We start from the raw sequence: 17,622 nt of genomic DNA on the forward strand, positions 1-17,622 counted from the left end.
TCATCAATAACTGCCTCTGCTAAAGATTGATGTGTCCTGCAGACACATCAATCTGCAGAATTGATGTCTCTGCAGGATTGATGCAGTAGTCTCCACAGTAGTGGAGACAATGTCTGAGAAATATGGAGTGTGGTGTCACAGAAAAAAAAGAGGAAAAAAAGTTTGAGGGTGTGAATACTTTTGCATGGCAATGTTAATAAATATTTTCTCCAAGCAAGGTTGCTGATACGTTTATTTTTACTATAATATCTGTGATTAGAGAGGCGGGGAGCCAGGTGTGCTTAAGAACTAAGCTCCGCCCACATTTACCTTAAACGTCCATGACTCAGAAATATGATTGGTTGCAGAATCGATGCGGTTACTTGTAGGGTGAGACATGGCGGAGTTTGTAGTCACAGACAGGGCTGTAAGAGAGTTTTTACAGTTTTCAGAATGCTGAAAGAACTCAAATTCTGGCTTAGTTTCCCTTCGTAGCACGTCACAGTCCAGCTTGAAGTAGCAGAGGTTTATTTATTTATTTTTCTCTCGAGAAGGACGGAGCGTCGGGCGTCGGGTGGGGAGAGAAAAAAAATGTGTTGTCATCTTTGCTCAGTCAACAGCCTCAGGCAACAAATATGGCTTCTTCTTGTGTATCCTTCATTTAGGGTTGAAAACCGTCCCGAGTGGGTCGAGCGGGACAGTTTTCAGTAGCTTGCCCGAAGTAAGGTCGACTAACGCGGAGAGAGACTTCGAAGCGGGGAGGAGGAGGGGGGAAGGAAGATGGAGCTCCGGCATAAAGAGTTGTTGGAGAAATGCTACCAGAACTTAGTGGAGTCCATAACAGACGCGGACCGAGTCGTGGACGTTTTGGCCCGCCGTGGGGCCCTCAGTCAGTCGGAGCTGAGGGAGCTGGGACACCACTGCGTCTCCGGTTCTGAGAAAGTGGACCTTCTCCTTAAGATACTGATGAGCAAGGACAGGGACTGCTTCGCGGAGTTCTGCACGGCTCTAGAGGCGACTCACCCTCACCTGCACTCCCTGCTGCTGGATGGCACCACAGGTAAGGCACACTCATAACGCTTATATACTGTTTAATTACCAGAAAGAGCTAAGCTGCTCCATAAAATAATATTAACGCAAAAACAACTTCGAAACTCTTCTTGGAATAGTAAAACAGACTTATTGACAACTTGATAAAGGGCACAACTTTCCCTTTGGACCGTCATGTGATTTATACACACACCATTATGCGTGTCGCATTTGTTATGCCACTAAAAGCACCCCCAGCCAGCCTTTTTGTGAAAGCTACTTAATGGACCTAAAAGAAATGGATTGAAACAATCAATACAGTGACATGACTGGCTCAATTGTGTCTGTGTGAAAAAATCAATTACCCCAATGTCAAAGTCGAATGAATGAGCTAAGAGTTAAATGTGTAAGAATGGAGAACATCAGTTGGATTTGTTCTGCTGCAACACAGAGTTGCATTGTTACATAAACTGTGGTTGACTGATTAAATGCAAAAAATGAATGGTCTATGTTTCACACAAACGGTGGCTTGCAAAACTAACAATAACACTTGAACTTTTCCACTTTTTGTCACATTGCAGCCACAAACTTTAAAGTATTTTATTTTAATAAAAAAAAAAAATCCAACGGAAGCTTTGTAAGAGACACGGCATATGCAAGAGAAGGTACTCTCTTCAGATGAGAACTTTATAGTCTGACATGCAAATGTGAATAAATTCAGAAGCTATGAATACCTTTGACTTCATTTATCTGGTCTAAAATTGGTCGAACTGGATAAAGAAATTAATTTGTGACATGAAAAATGCCATGGTTTATGCTTTAATTGAAACAAAACAATACTTAAATAACACTTAGCTTGTGGGACTTAAACCTTTATCACAGAATATTCTCGATAAGCTGTTAGCAGGAATAGAATATGCCCTGATCAGATTTATGGAGATTTATCAGAAAACTGGTCAGATTTTCTGGTCCACATTTATTTCTAAACTGATCCCATTTAAGCTGAATATGATTCCTTTCTAAGTACCATAAATCACAACTTTCAGAATACATATATTTTTCATCCTGTGGTCATAATATACATGTAACTGTTTTGGCAAAGTTAGTATGTAGCCTATTGTAAAAAAAAAAAAAGAAGATTTTTCACAAATAGTCTAAAGTCACAGAGTTCTCTCGTTATGTATCAGTGGAAATCTACGAATACAGTAAAAACCCAAATGTTGTGGTACAGCCGTTTCTGTACAAATAAAACGCATCCAAAAATAATAAAAGTTTGCTTCATTTATAACTTTCCAACTTTACTCACAGTAATCGGAAAGGAAAAGAGGAAGACATACTGCAAAACCTACCACTGATTGTTTTAGGTCAAGCATAAAATCATCCAATTGGAATCAGCCAACTGTCTTGCTGCATCTCTAGTAAAAACAAAATGTGTATTACTCCCTTTTCCCTCAAATATTCAGAAAGATTTTAATGATGTGAAAGCTCATTTTCAAATCATCAACACATCACTATTCTATGACCCACTGCCTTTAAAAGTTCTCTCTCTCACTCCACAATGACTATTTATGAAGGTCTTTCTCCTTGGGAACGTAAATTCTTACGTTTCAGAAATACCTCTGCATCTGTGAACTCTATAAGCTAAATAGACTTTGATTTATCTCATGCTCTTGGTGTATTCAGCAGCATAATTCACATTGGTACATGTTCCTTGCTCAGCAGTCTTCCTCACTGCATCTTTACAGGCCAGAAGATTTAGTGTTTCCACTGCTAGATGCTCAGTTCGGCCTTAACCATTGTATCATGGCTGGAGAACTCAGTAAGGTGTTAAATAATGTATTCATTATGTAATTACATATCTATATAGTTTTTTTTTTTCATGTGCATGCATGCTTTGTTAATTTGCCATGTGATAAAATATGTCTGTGCAGTGATGCATTGTGGGATCGTTGAGGGATCCCACAACGCATCAGAGCTCAAGAGAGCACATGCTGCAATGTGCATCTTCCTGTTGGTAGACACAAAGGCTGCAAATGTGCTAAGGTAACCTTTGATACTGGGCAGACAGGTTCCGCCACTGCACAGCCTAAACATGGGCCTTTCCTTTGGAAACCCAAAGCCTGTTACTGTCGGTGTATCTAAAACATTTTAAATGTATACGAGTCACAAAAAAGCCCCCAAAAATTAATGAATGTGGACAGGTTTACTGGTGAACTCTGGGTCATTCTCAAATATCAACTCTGAAATGTTTACTGTGGTAGAAAAAGTCCCTAAAATTGAAACATGATTCACATAACACCATTTTATTTGAATCTCTGTGTGTATTTAATAAACTAAGATAGTTGCTGCTTTTATACAACCATTGCTCTAGGGCTTGACAGGAGAACCCTTTTTGTTTATGCATTGTTTCTCCCTTTTCATCAGGAACAATAAAATGATGACAGCAGATTATCAGGGTGTGTATCATGGCTCGGGTATTATTTTGGTTTCAAACTACAAAAGGAAAAACCTGGGATTATTTTCAACAGCAAAATCTTTTTAGCTTCTGTATTTTGTTTGATATCACTAGTGCTGATATTTCCTTACAACTTTGTTGAAACCATATATTATGAAAAGATGGTGAGTCTTTAAATTTACAGTATTTTTTTTTAAATATTTAGCTAAATAAAACTACAGTATTGAAGATTGGAGTATCTCATTGTACAAATATACGTTGTTTTTTTTTGCTAAGCAAATGTGGACCTCATCCACCTTTTGCTTCTTTACAACCTCATTCTTCAATGAATTTTATTGGGATTTTTATAATAGAATAGACTTTTATGTTGTTAGTTTATTAATAAATGATCTGTTGCCATCATTGTATCAATCTTCCAGACCACAGGTCTCCTAGTTCAAGTCTACTCTGCATCAGAACCAAACATGGAGAAGCAGTCTCAGTTTTTACCCCCCTCTAATCTGGAGCTTTTCTGGAAGTTCCAGAAAATTGCAAAAATGCTGAAATCCTGAGTTGTCTTCGATTAATATTACTGAAACAGCATTAAGTCTGTGTTCCAACTTTTCATCAAGTTCCTTGACTTAACCACTGCACTTGCATTAATGTTATGTTTTCATTATGTAAATCATTTTGAATTAAAAGTGATTGGGAGACAGGAACACCTGCTTGTACACCTGAATTTCCCCAATAAATTAAAATTATTTCCGTTCTATTCTGTGACAAAAAAGGAAGCCTGAACATTCAGAAGTGCTTGTGTACATCAACATTATTCAGTGTTATGCAGATATATTTTTGATATTTTATCTGTGTAATGGAATTTAATTTAAATTTGTTCACATAATGTCAAAGTAATGAAAATTCAATAGATAACTATTCCCTCCAACTAGTGGGTCCAGGGTTTACAGCCCCCAGAAGTTGCTGAGGAAAATAACTCATGTTTATGTGAAAAAAAATTGATTCTACAAAGCAAATGGCAAAAACTGTTTCTAATTGCTGCTTCAATTGAAAGTAGTTCTGAAGCAACGCAAGATATTTGGTGTTAAAAAAAAAAATCTGACTCTTCTGCCTAACCCTACCTCTCAATAATTAATTAGATATTTTTTGTTCCTCCTTTTCAGCATTTGGTCATCAATAATTTCTCTTTGCAAAAATCAGAATTGTGTGCTGAATGGGGAGTGCACATCACTTTAGAAATTTAACAGCAGCTGCTTTCGCGAACCAAATCACTGTAAGGTTTGCTTTATTTACTTATATTGCAAGGAAAATTTTCTGCTGCTGTTTAATCAGTGACTAATAAATGACCTTAAACAGTCAACGTGTCCATTATTAACAACCTTTTATTTAATGCAAACTAGTTTCCCTCTGGAAGGATTGCTTTTGATTTCTCAGAAGAGCAAATTAGGTTTTATGTTTGGGCACAAGTACTTGTGATTTTTAGAAAACATGAAACACAAAGTCTAACCTTTGCAAAAATAATTTAAACTGTTCTGTGATATAATGGTTCATTAGGCTTTGGATGTTGGATTCTTTTAAATGATTGTTTTTTTTTTGTTTTTGTTCAATCCCCGAAAACTATAAGAATACTACAGAGCCGTGTTTGACCTGGGTGATCGCACGGTCCATATTTTGTGTGATTAGTGTTCTGCTTTTGAAGGTTTGAACAATTTCTAATCAGGTGCTGTTCATTCAATCAAAAAAATGCACGTTTCTGGATGTGCAAAAAATCTCTGAAAACCATGTCTAATTTCACAACGACTTCACAATTATATGCTCCCTTGTGTTGGTCTATTACATAAGACCTCAATGAAAAGCTGTATATTTTGCGGTTGCAATGTGCCAAAATATGGAAAAATTTAAGGGCCATGGGTAATTTTTTTAAGATACTGTATGTGTTAATATTACAGGATGTCTTGGCAGAAAAAATCCTTTTCTCAAAATGGTAAAGTACTTGCCATATATAAGAAGAAGGCCTTTTAGTTTAAAATACTTTCAGAAAGCCTAGATAACTCTTTCTCCAAACCACTTTTAAAAACCTGGTTAGGAGAACAGAATAGACGAATCACTAGGCAACTAAACCTTAATAAATTAGCTAAGTGACGAGTGTTGGACTGCAGTGTGTTCAAAGTCATAAGACTACCACAGTTCAAACACAGCACACCTTGTCAAAGTCATGGGAAACTCAAGCTGGAGCAAGAACAAAAAGAGCTTGATCCATGGGATGGTACGATTCCTGAGGCACATCAGTCTTTTCCTTTTTTTTTCTTCTTTTTTTTCGTCATTTGCTGGGAGAAAAAACAAGAGTGAAGCATGTTAGCTTGGCTCCATGTAGTCTCTGCTCATAGTATCCCTTAGTTAGAGGGAACCCAGCCAGGCGAGGATTTATTTGGAGTACTGGGACTTGGGTAAATAGAATCGTTTGTCATGGTCCTGGCTGCCCCAGATCTACACTGGACTGCTTCACATCATGGATGGAAGATGCTGATTTAACTAAACTATAAGCTGTTCATTCGTCCGCCAAGTAAGACGTCAGTAAATGTGCAGTGCTGGTTGTTTGATCAAGGCCAGCCTTCTAAACCAAGTTTCCAGCTCTCTATAGCACTTTATTAGAATTTATTTGATCTGTAGTTTGTTGGAAACTGTTTAACACTCTTTGCTTTATTGAACCAGTTTAAATCATATATTCTTTTTGATTTGGACCTAATGACAAATCTTTTGGGTTAATGAAAGATGTATTTGAAAGTATACATAAACATATCAATCTGATATGTTACCAAAACCCATGTAAATTATGATTTCCTTACCTTTTCATTCAAGATAACAATTGCACTTTAAAGAAGAGATTCATATTTTTTTCAGGATTAAAAAAGGGGGGAGAACTTATGTAGAACTTATGAAAGAGTAGTATGAACCAATAATTAAAAATCAAATCTACCAGTAAGCAACTTTTTACTCAATACTCATGTTTTTTTTATTGCTAAAAAGTAATGCATTTGACACATTTACAGAGAGAGGGAAATGAGTGGCATAAACTCTTAATGTGAATGTTAAGAACCCAATGGTTATTGCTAACCTGTCAGATTCTCAAAAACAATAAAAAGTTATTGTATGGCATAATTGGTAATTTTCACTTTAGGCCAGGGGAGAAATAATAATAATATTAATAATAATAATAAAAAAAACAAGGTTTTTAGCTTCAGCAAAGCAACCCATCAGTATTCAACACCAGAACCACCAGTGAAGAAAAAATTTGTGGTCTGGAGTCGGACTGCTGGCTTACTAAAATGATGAACTCAACCACACCAGGTGTGCAGTTGCCACACTCCAGCAGCTTGGCTTGGGCGACAGGCAAATCTTCACAAAAACTTGGCTTTTTTTTATTATTTTTGTTCAACCCAGACTGGAAAGCTGTCTTCTGTCTCCTTTCATTTGGTGTTTTTGTGGTTTCTCACTTTGGATCAGGAACTGCAAGTGCTCTTTGGTTCGGTCTTCATCAAACCTTCCCACACTTGAAAGCCTTTTATGAATGCCAAACAGCAGTTAGGAAAGTCATGAAAACCTTGATTGTTTTTAGAGACTGTCTTGTATTTTTTATTGATTCTCTTGCAGTTAAACTGAGTTTATGTTGGCAAAATCCATATAATCCACCTTAAGTGGGCAGGACAGCAAAGAGTCTTTGTACGTGAAAGTTATGGAGTAATTGGTCGGATGTCATATTTCAAGTGCCGTGCATTCAGACTCTTGAAACCAATAATATATGTAGCATATAGGATAGACTTTGACTGATCTTGATGTCTACACCAAATGCACATTTTTAGAGGTATATAAAGGAAAGCTCACAAAAAAGCAAAATTGTCACCCAATTAATATGATTGCAATAGTATCAGAATTGCATGTTTTTTTTTTTTTTTCACATACGGCCCTTTAATGATGAATTACAACTGCACTGCTTGGTTAGAATTTGTTGACCTGTTGCATAAAAATTCTAGATTTAATTCGTCTAAACAGAGGATTGAGAAAATTGGCAAGTGAATTACCAATAACTGAAAATAAACTGCATTTTATATTCAACCTGATTCTGTTCTGTCATTACTTTCATCAGGTAGTCAAATTTCATGGTCTTCTTTATAATGTTAAGTGTTGTTCTTTCATTACAGTTAATTATAAATCACTGTATTCTGTAAAGGGGCTTTTTGCATAGAGAATGGTGTGTTGTTGTCAGAGGAGATAAAAGAAGAAGCTCGAAGACTGCAGCCTCTTTGGGGCCCCGGCGAGTCTGTATTCAAAGTTCCTGCCCAACTGATAATTAGCTACACTCTGTAAGCCCACAGGCTTGTCATCCAAAGTTGGGGAAAGTCCCAGCTTTTATTCCTCCAGCTGGACTTCTTTTTTTCCCACTAAAGGTTCCTGATTGTAACTCGAGCTGTTGAGCCTTGATGTGCCACACAATGCCGGAGATAATCATCGACCCATAATGCAGCCACAGAGCTGACTTTAATGTTTTTGTTCGTCCCACAGGGTCCACTTACAGCGTTCTGTCCACCATGCCATCAGACTCCGAGAGCAGCAGCTCGCTCAGCAGCTTGGGTGAGTGTGGCACCCCTGGTGAGTTACACATTTTAACATGTATAAAGATTTGTGAAACAAAACATTTTCTACTCCACCCCCCCCCTACATAAAAGCAGTCTGTTCTGAGGATCTGACCACAGTTTTATAAATAACACTGTGACTGGTTGTTTGCTATTTAGACTGTGAGCACATGCAAGTGATTAGACAGATGTGAGAACGATTTAGAAACACTCTAGCACCATGCACTCACACAGACACGCAGAGTTGGTTCATTTGATCATTCTCCCAGGGACGGAGGATTTGAGCAGCACATGCTGCGAAAAAAAAAATAAATCTGCGTTGTAACAACTGTGTTGGAAATCAGTCAAAATGTGCAATACCTATTGCAGCAGTCAAAAGTGAAATTGTAATTTTAAAGTTGTAGTTCCCTCCCCCCACCCCCCAACACTGCATATAAATAATTACAGTTGAGAATGTATGCGCTTTGCAGATGAACACAATAACAAATACTCTATTTTTGGAGATGTGTCCTGTGACCTTTTTTTTCCTTTTTTCTTTTTTGGCTTCTTTTTCCTCCTAATTCTCAATTGAAATAGTTACTTAAACAGTTTTATCTTATAGGATGAACTGCTCCATCTTTTGCAGTTTGTGGAAGGCTTTTACCCTCAGTAACATGCTGACTCCTGCAGGTACCTCTGGTCAAGCCTCTTCCCCTCTTCCTGCCCATGTTGATGTCCATCAGACAAGTGAAAAGATGGAGGCGGTGCTGTTCCAGCTGAGACAAGTGACTCGTGAGAGGGATGAACTGCTCAAACGTGTGGGCCTCCATACAGCTGGAAACTCTATTGACGAATGCAGGTATATGTAAACAATTTAATGCTGATCCTTTTGACAAGATGGATAGTTGCAAGAATTCTGTTGGAAAATGACTGGCCTATGGAAACATGAAGCGCTCTAAAATTTCCAGGGAGACTCCAGCACTGACTTTGATAAAACTCATCATTTCTGTTTGTGGGGTGCATCGGTGTCCATCAGACACAGCGCTTTGCAAAAATAATTCGCCTTGTGTGATTGACAAATGTAAAAGTTAAACATCACTAGGCAAGACGAGCTAATTTGTTTAGCATATTTCAACTAGGCAATTCGAAGAAATTTAAAAGATGCAAACATAAAACCATCATTACAGTGGCAAAATAAAGTAAAGTAATAAAAATATGGAATCTTTGTAATGAGTTTTACTTTATATTTAAAGCAAAACTACGCATCTGTAGTTTGAAAAGTTGCTACAGGATGAACTCTACACCTCCTGAGGCCTGTTTATCTATACAGTATATTAAATAGTTTAGCCCCAAGACCTCAGTGGTACACCACATCTTCTCAAATGGCTGCTTGTTATTAAAAAAAAAAAAACATACTGTAATAGGTGGTTGATATTTAATAATTGCCGGTGTGATTTTTAAAAAAAATTTTTTTTATATCTAGAGAATTTGTAATTTCCCTCATGAGATCTGTTGATGCTAATGTTGTAGCCAGTTTATTCTAAATGCATAACTGTTAAAATGCACTTTGTTTGTGTAAATGAATTTATTTTGTTCCTGTCGGCAGAAATTTTGATGGCTGTGATGGCTCTCTTACACTCAAGTGAATTTCTTCAACCTAACTGGTATTTTGTCACTATTTTGCTTCCGCCTTTACCCTCTGTTAAACAGACTAAACTCAAGATCAGGCCACGACTACGAGCGTCTAAAGCTGCAGTGCATGAAGGCAATGGCGGACCTGCAGTCCCTGCAGAACCAGCACAGCACCACTCTGAAGAGGTGCGAGGAGGCTGTGAAGAAGGCAGACTTTTATCGGTAAGTGGAAAATTTGCTATAAGGGATGTTTTTTGTACATTTTTTAACAGCCGGTTCTCTTTTGCTGTATGTATTCATTCTCATCCCAGTGGACTGGTTAGACGGGTTTTAGTCTTCTTTTTGTAAGTCTATAACACCAGAGAGTAGATTTTCAGAGAGTAGGTTAAAATCAGAGTTGCATCCCTTGCTCATGCCCATTTGACCTCTGTATTCATTAATAAAACACTTTTCATGGCTGAGCATCTGTGCCATGTGGATAAAGCTGCAAACGGAGTGTTTATGGGTCTGTGGAATAAGCTGTCCGGAGTAGACATGGTGGAAAGGCTGGTCCATTTGTGTGATTTAATGATGCCATACTCTTCCCCCAAACTGTGTGCAACCAACATCTGCCCCCCAATGCAAACAAACAGATGAAGGATTATTGCCGTGTTTAAGCCGCTCCTTCTGGGCCTGTTTTGCTCTTCACAGAAAGTATTTATTTACTGCTGTTTGGTCTGTCCCTGCATTTATCCATGAAGCACCAGGTCAATGGGAAATCACATTCATACCTGATGGTGAACTGTAATTATATCAGTGGGTCATGTTGAGCATGTACAAACATTAGTAATTAATTAGTATTTGTGTATTTTTCTGTGATATAATTGGTATTTGTGTGGCAGTGGGCTAAAGAGGTTAAACATGACTATTATCATGTTCATATTAACAACAAAAAAAGAACATTGCAAGACTAATTGAAGTTTTACTTTTAGCATTTTATTCAGTAATACCTGCTATTATTCTAAAGAAGTGATTATTTTTTTTGTTAAATTTTGTTATATTTGCATAATGCATTTAATAAAGAAAATCAAGTGGGGAATGATCAAAGTACAGCAGCAGAAATAGTTCAGCTCAGTCAAGTTAGATATTTTAAGTCTAAGCTTGTTGTTATCTGATCTCTTGGAATATTTAATTAGACTGACATAATTCCTTTAAAACAGTCATGTGTATAAGTTAATTTCATAGAGGGAGAGTAGCTGAATTATCTTGCTTGTGCTTCAGCATTAAGAAATTTTGAACTAGAGACCAAATGGGGCACATTAACACAGATAATTTGAGAAGCAATTTTTTTTCCACTGCATTTGCAACTCCCATGTCTACAAAATTGTCCCACCTAACTTTTGGATCTTTGTAGCTCCTCCAGATTTAACAGTTTGGCCTCTTGGCTGCATCTGATAAATGCTCTCCCTTCTAAAACACACTGATAACTTCAAGAAAAATATCTCTGTTCAAAGCCAATCCCTTCAGAGTAAAGTTTTTTTTTTTTTTTTTTTTTTTTTTGTAACTGTGATTTCTAGTGTATTGTTAGAAAAGGCCTCCTTAAGCTCAGTACCTTTCTAGTACTTCTAATATTCTTTGCAGACGTCTGGCGAGTGACCACAACCAGCTAAAAGAAGAGCTGGAGGCTGAGAGGCAACACAACATCCAGCTGGTTAGAGAGCACAACCATGTGAAGCAGACCTGTGAGGAGCTCAGGAGGCTGCATGAGGAAGACCAGAGGGAGGTGGCTGACATGAGGCTTCTGTACCAGCAGGTAGGTCAGCATTTTTACTTTTACACACAAAAAGCATGGATGGAATACAAACCAGAAGCATTATCAGAGCATATTGTTGCATTCCATTCCATCTCTGGATGTCCTTGACATGTGATTAGCTGGATGTAGACATTTGAAACAGAATGTAATTGAAATTCTGTCTTTCAGTCCATTACCTCCAAGGAGAAAACATTTAGACAAATGGGGTCAGACAGTCCTCGTCTTCCCTCATTTCCATGGACCAAACAATTTCTAGAAATTAAAGAAACGACTTGAGATATGCCTTTCTATTTATTGTTATTTTACTTGACATTTGGTGTATTTAACCTCAATGCAGTGTAAAAGTTGCATCATTAAATCTTTGAAATCTCTTACATAGCTACAGGGAATATTTTAGAGCAATGTTTGATTGTAATTGCATTTCTTGTTCTCTCCAGAGCTGATGTCTTTATAGGGCAAACTTTGATCTCATTCAAATAAGGAAGCAAATTAGCTCAGTGAGGTGACCTTTGTTGTTGACATTTTAGATGTTGATCACCAACTGCTTAAAGTTCTTCCATTCAAATGTTGTTTGTCTTGAATTTTTTTAAGGAAAATAAGTCTAAATGATCAGTGTAGAATTTGACAAACTGGTTCAGAGGTTTGGAACGTTTAGAGACTTTTGTATTGAGGTTAGGATTTGTTTTTGGGTTTTGTCAATTTGCTGCATTCAAGGTAAAGTGTCTCATTTAATCCACAGGCTTTATTACATGTCAAGATTACTATATGGCAGTACTTGAATAAAAAGGGACAAAGGTCATGTGAAGTGGAGGACGGTGCAAAAAGATTTATTCCGCTTAAACTTTTTTCACATTTTGTCACATTACAACTATAAACTGCAATGCAATTTATTGGAGTTTTATTTAATAGACAACAACACAAAGTAGTGACATGGAAGGAAAATATAATGAATGGTTTGTGTGGTGTGATTTTTGAATATGTAACCAAGTAGTAAATGAAGCAGTAAATATCAATGTGTAATTTAATCTCTGTATGAATCCAGGCCTGGGAGGTTTGTTAGAAAAGAAACAGATAAGTCGTTTGACTAAAAGAACATTTTAGGAATTCCTGTTTAAAGTTTGCCATAAGCCATGTAGAGGACACAGCAATATGGGTTGTGCAAAGCAGTATGGGAAAAAATTCCAGTCTCCTAGTGTGTTTGAAACTTGTAGAGTCTCCAGAAAGTTTGCCACTGTAATTACAGCAAAAGGTAGTTCTGCAAAGGGTAGAACACAAATGCACAGCACATTTAAGTACACATGACTTTGTGTTGGTCTGTCTCATAAAGTCCCAATAAAATGCATTGAACTTTGCAGTAGTAATGTGAGAAAATGTGAATAAAAATCAAGCAGTATGAATATATCACTTCTACAAAATGTCCTTTTTTGTGCACAGACATGCAAGGCTTGACAAACAATAATGAGATCTACATTTTATTAAACATGGTGAAATCTACTTTGCAAATAAAGCACTTAATACTTTTAGAAAAGAAAATATTATTTCCAAACTGCAGGTGATCAGAGAAGGATCATCTGATGTGCTGAACAAGCTGTACGAAACAACGGTGAACAAACTGGAGGCAATGAAAAGCGACTACGAAGCTTTGAGGAAGCGCTACAATGAGAAAACGGCCAGTCATAACTCAGACCTGAGCCGTTTGGACCAATTTGAGGAGGAGAATCATCGTTTGCAGAAGACCCTGGACATCCTGTCGAAACAGAGGGATGCTGCTATCCACTACCAGCAGCAGTTCTCCACATCTGTTCAGAGGTAAATTTGCACAAGTTGGGCACCACAAATCAACTGAAAACATGATTTTAGAAAAAGTGACTAATGGCTGTTTCGAGTAATTATGCTGCAAACATAGTGCTTGATTTCCTGAATGGAGTTCTGCACTCTACAAGTTGTAAATACAGATAAATAGCTGTAAAATCCTTATTCGATTCAGGTTCGACAACACCCAACATGAGCTCTCCAAGGCCACAGTCCAGAATCTGGAGCTCCAGCGAGAGCTGGAGCGTCTGCAGTCAGAGACGACGCGACTTAAAACCCAGCAGCTGAAGGCAGTAAAGGACTGTGAGAAGTACAAGGAGGAGCGGGACTCTGTGATCAGCGAATACCGCCTGATCATGAGTGAGAGGGACCAGGTGATCAAAGAGGTGGACAGGCTCCAGACGGGGCTGGAGGTGGCGGAGGCAAAACTCAAGAACAATTCCTCAGAGAGACGAGTGGCCAACGAGGAGTTGGAGGCTTTGCAGCAAGTAAGAGCTGAAATGAGGGATTCCTGCGTAGTTTGAAAAAGATTTGTATGTTTTTTTTTTGTTTTTTTTTTTCCGGTAAAGATAAAAATGCAAAAAAATTAGGATTAGAATTGTTGTGAAGGTCCTTGTTCTTCCTTTGCTGCTTGTTCTTCCATCCTTCTTCCTTGCTTCCCTGCTTGTTTCCTTGTGTCAAAACCTCGTGACCCTTGTGTCTTACATTTTTGCATTCTTTCCTTTCTTGCATTATTTTTCTTCCTTTCCTTTTTGTCTTCCTTCTACCCTTATTTCCTTCTCTTCTTTCTTCTGCTTTTCTATCCTTGTGCCCTACCTCCATTCTTTCTGTCCTTCTTTCCTCGTACTCTTCTTCCATTTCCTGATTGCATTTCTCTTTTCTTCCTTGTTTCATTCCTTCTCCCCGTTTTTCTTTCCTTCCCACCATCTGTCCGTCCTTCCTTCCCTGTTGTACATTTTCTGGTTTTGCAAGGTTCAGTTTTTATTCAAAGCCTTCCTTGTCTAGAAATATCTTCTATAAATTCTTAGTGACCTTTAGTATTTTTTGTGTCATGTGACAGACCAAAAACTCTTTGGACATGAAAAAATGAGTAGGAACTATAAAGATGGGATGAATGAACACTTCTGCATATGTTTTTGTAACTTGAAGGAGCTAGCTTCAGCACTGGTGGACAGGGACCGAGCTATTTGCGAAAAGAACGAACTGCTGGAGAAATACTGCCATGAGGTAAAGGACAAAACTGAGGCCCAGAAGGAGCTGAACCAGGCCTGCAAGGACATCGAGACGGTACGTGAGGAAAGGGATGTGGCCCGCAAAGAGAGAACTGAAGCCATCATCCAAAGGGACCAGCTGCTGCGAGAGTATTACCAGGCCAGACAGGTACCCAGACAGACAGAAGTGATTCATCAGTCCAAACGGTAGGACCGATTTATCCGATTGACAATAATCCTCTCGTCTGATCTCATATTGTATTCAAAGTAAAGCTTGGCAGTTCGCATCCATTGATCTTGTTGAAGTGCATGCGTCACCCTTCGGTCTGTTTTCAGTAATTGTTGGATTATTTACAGTCTAACTCAAGAGTTCTCCATTAGGAAAATTGCCATTAATTAAAATGTGGAGCCTCAACCGTTTGACTTTTTAAGAGCCCAGGAAAACTGCACTGCATGAAAAATGAACAGCACAGTGCAGTCTAATTTAGCAGTTGACTTAATTTATCTTCTCAATACACTTAACAGCCTTTCTGCGGCAGATTTATGGAGAAAGAAAAGAGGTTTATTCCAGCAGACTCTGAGTGACCTTTACATTCATTCTGTCTGACGAACCTCATACTGCCCTGTTTAATCCACTCTGTGGGTTATTTTGTTCTAAATCAAAAGAGCATGCTTGTTTTTAATTGCTGGCCTATATCTTTAGAATATATGAAAGAAGTGTTTTCTTTTGGAAAAACTCACAAAGGCCTTTAGCTTTTCAAAATACTGGAGAAAACCTTTAAGTCAGAGAAATACTACTTTGTGTAAATACTTACTTACAATTACAAATGTCAGTACATTTTAATTAGATTTTTTGTAAGACCAACAAAACGTAGCACAACATACCAACATGAATAGTGGGTGGGGAAAGTTGTCTGTTCTTAAAGTTGTGTTACAAATAAATTTTAAATGTGTGGATTGGATCAATATTCAGCCCCTCTAAGGCAAAACTTTGTAAAACTTTTCTGCAATTACAGTTAAAAGTAGTTTACTGGATGTTTCTTCCAGGTCTGGATATCTTTAGACTTTCGGCAGCACATTTTTTTTTTTTTTTTTTACACTTGGACATGATGATTATCTGTAGCCTAATGTTTTCATCCTTTGCTCCAGAAACAAGACTCTGCCACTCTGGATATGGAACGGGCCAACAAAGAGATTGAGATTCTTAGGAAGCAGTATGAGGCCATTTCTCAGGAGCTTAAGGAGGCGCTGCAAGAGGCAGAGGTCGCTAAATGTCGACGGGACTGGGCCTTCCAGGAGAGGGACAAGATCGTGGCAGAGAGGGAGAGCATTCGGTAAAGAATCTGTTCGAAATATATTTATTCTGCTCGTTAGTGTAGAGATTTAGATACAGAAATATTCCTTTGTAAGATCTGGCATTGTTGTTGTTTTGCAGGACGTTATGCGACAACCTGAGACGAGAGAGAGACAGGGCTGTGAGCGATCTGGCAGATGCTCTTAGAAATCTGGATGATACGAGAAAGCAGAAGAACGATGCTATGCGAGAACTCAAAGAAAAAAAGTGTGTCTTTTTTTTCCCCCTTACCTTTATTTTCCTCATGCTAGATGATAGGCCAACTACTACAAAGTTATTATCTTATCCATGAAGCATTTTGGCTACCATACTTTTAAAAAGAAAAAAACATATTTCATGTTGTTTTTCAGAGAGAAGTTGGAAGACCAGTTGGATACAGAAGCCAGATATCGCCAGCTAATGGCTCACAGTTCACATGACTCGGCCATAGACACAGACTCCATAGAGTGGGAAACGGAAGTTGTAGAGCTGGAAAAGCACAGGGTGGGAGTTGGCATGCTTTTTTTATTAATTCATTTTGTTAAACAGCAAGTTATTTAAATGTTCGGTAATTGAATATTTGTATTTTTTCCTAGGATATGGATTTGAAAGCACTTGGTTTTGATATTGCTGAATGCATAAATGATCCATATTTAACCGGAGATAGTGGGATATTTGTTTCCAAGGTGGACAAGGGAAGTATTGCAGAAGGAAGATTAAGGTAAATGTCTGTTTTACCCCTTTAGATTTAGATGACATCCTAAGGGCATTTTGATAATATCAGGAATGAAAGTAAAAGCAATCAAAAGTTGATCTCAAGTCCTTCACTGTGCAGGGTGAACGACTGGTTGTTGAAGATTAATGATGTGGATCTGACCAATAAGGACAGAAAGCAAGTGATCAAAGCTGTGTTGAGCTGGGAGGGAGTAATCAATATGGTGGTTCGAAGGAGGAAGTCACTCGGAGGACGAGTCATCACCCCAATACAGATTAACCTGGCTGGACACAAAGGTCAGTTTCTTGGTGCAGTTAAACAGTCACCTAAAGTTATAGAGTCGCTTTTGAAATGCTTTGATGAAGTATTTATTTCCCAAGGACTTTTCCAAATTTACTTAATGTTAAAACCACAATCTAATTTATATGATAGATCAATACCAAGTAATGCAAGAGTGGTATTAAAGAATAGGTCAGTTGTGCAGATTGTCATAATCATGCTGCAGGCTGTTTTAATCCGTTTCGAAAGACCCCTATAAAACACATCAAACTTTCAGATCATAATGTAACAAAATATTGAAAAGTTTAAGTGATATTGTTATTTTTCCAATTCTATACAGGCTGCTGTCACACAATTATGTTGTTGATTAACTTTAAAAGTATTTGGCATGTGTTACTAGTGTTATATTTGTCAAATTAAGCTCTTATATTATGTCTGTTCTTTTCTTGCTGTCTCAGACTGTGGAATTGGTTTGGAGAGTGGAGTGTTTGTTGCCACATTGGCTGCAGGAAGTCCTGCTGCCAGAGACTGTAATCTCGCTGTTGGTGACAGACTGTTGGCTGTAAGTATCCATCCTAAAATGTAAGTTTACTCAACTTAAGAAGCTTTTAACAAGACTGTTGGTGAGCATTCACTGTGGCCTGTAGTGCCCTCTACTGACAATAAGCACAAAATGCAGTAAGGTCCCAAACCTGTTCTGTCAGCCTTTTTTATTTTTTTATTTTGCTGGATGTTGCTATTTACTGGTGTTTTTTTAGTTTTTTTTTTTAAACAAATTAAT

At 37.9% G+C, this 17,622-nt stretch overlaps 1 protein-coding gene across 6 annotated transcripts in view; it reads left to right on the top strand.

Annotated features, from left to right (window-relative positions):
* Window positions 1-327: 327 nt before the first annotated feature.
* Window positions 328-17,622, top strand: part of LOC103142312 (disks large homolog 5) — a 30,987-nt gene continuing 13,692 nt past the window's right edge. For 2 of the 6 annotated variants that reach the window (XM_007558317.2, XM_007558321.2), the window contains exons 1-14: window positions 328-1,039; window positions 8,018-8,104; window positions 8,758-8,926; window positions 9,778-9,921; window positions 11,320-11,491; window positions 13,044-13,300; window positions 13,479-13,791; window positions 14,453-14,683; window positions 15,664-15,848; window positions 15,950-16,075; window positions 16,219-16,351; window positions 16,444-16,568; window positions 16,683-16,858; window positions 17,300-17,403. In XM_007558317.2, the coding sequence (XP_007558379.1) occupies window positions 760-1,039; window positions 8,018-8,104; window positions 8,758-8,926; window positions 9,778-9,921; window positions 11,320-11,491; window positions 13,044-13,300; window positions 13,479-13,791; window positions 14,453-14,683; window positions 15,664-15,848; window positions 15,950-16,075; window positions 16,219-16,351; window positions 16,444-16,568; window positions 16,683-16,858; window positions 17,300-17,403 (2,502 nt within the window). In that variant the 5' untranslated portion in view covers window positions 328-759. The remainder of the gene's footprint in view (window positions 1,040-8,017; window positions 8,105-8,757; window positions 8,927-9,777; window positions 9,922-11,319; window positions 11,492-13,043; window positions 13,301-13,478; window positions 13,792-14,452; window positions 14,684-15,663; window positions 15,849-15,949; window positions 16,076-16,218; window positions 16,352-16,443; window positions 16,569-16,682; window positions 16,859-17,299; window positions 17,404-17,622) is intronic. The other 4 variants (XM_007558319.2, XM_007558322.2, XM_007558318.2 and 1 more) reach the window with 3 other exon arrangements.

The sequence above is a fragment of the Poecilia formosa genome, unplaced genomic scaffold (assembly GCF_000485575.1).
Source record: "Poecilia formosa unplaced genomic scaffold, Poecilia_formosa-5.1.2 Scaffold95, whole genome shotgun sequence".
Classification (NCBI taxonomy): domain Eukaryota; kingdom Metazoa; phylum Chordata; class Actinopteri; order Cyprinodontiformes; family Poeciliidae; genus Poecilia; species Poecilia formosa.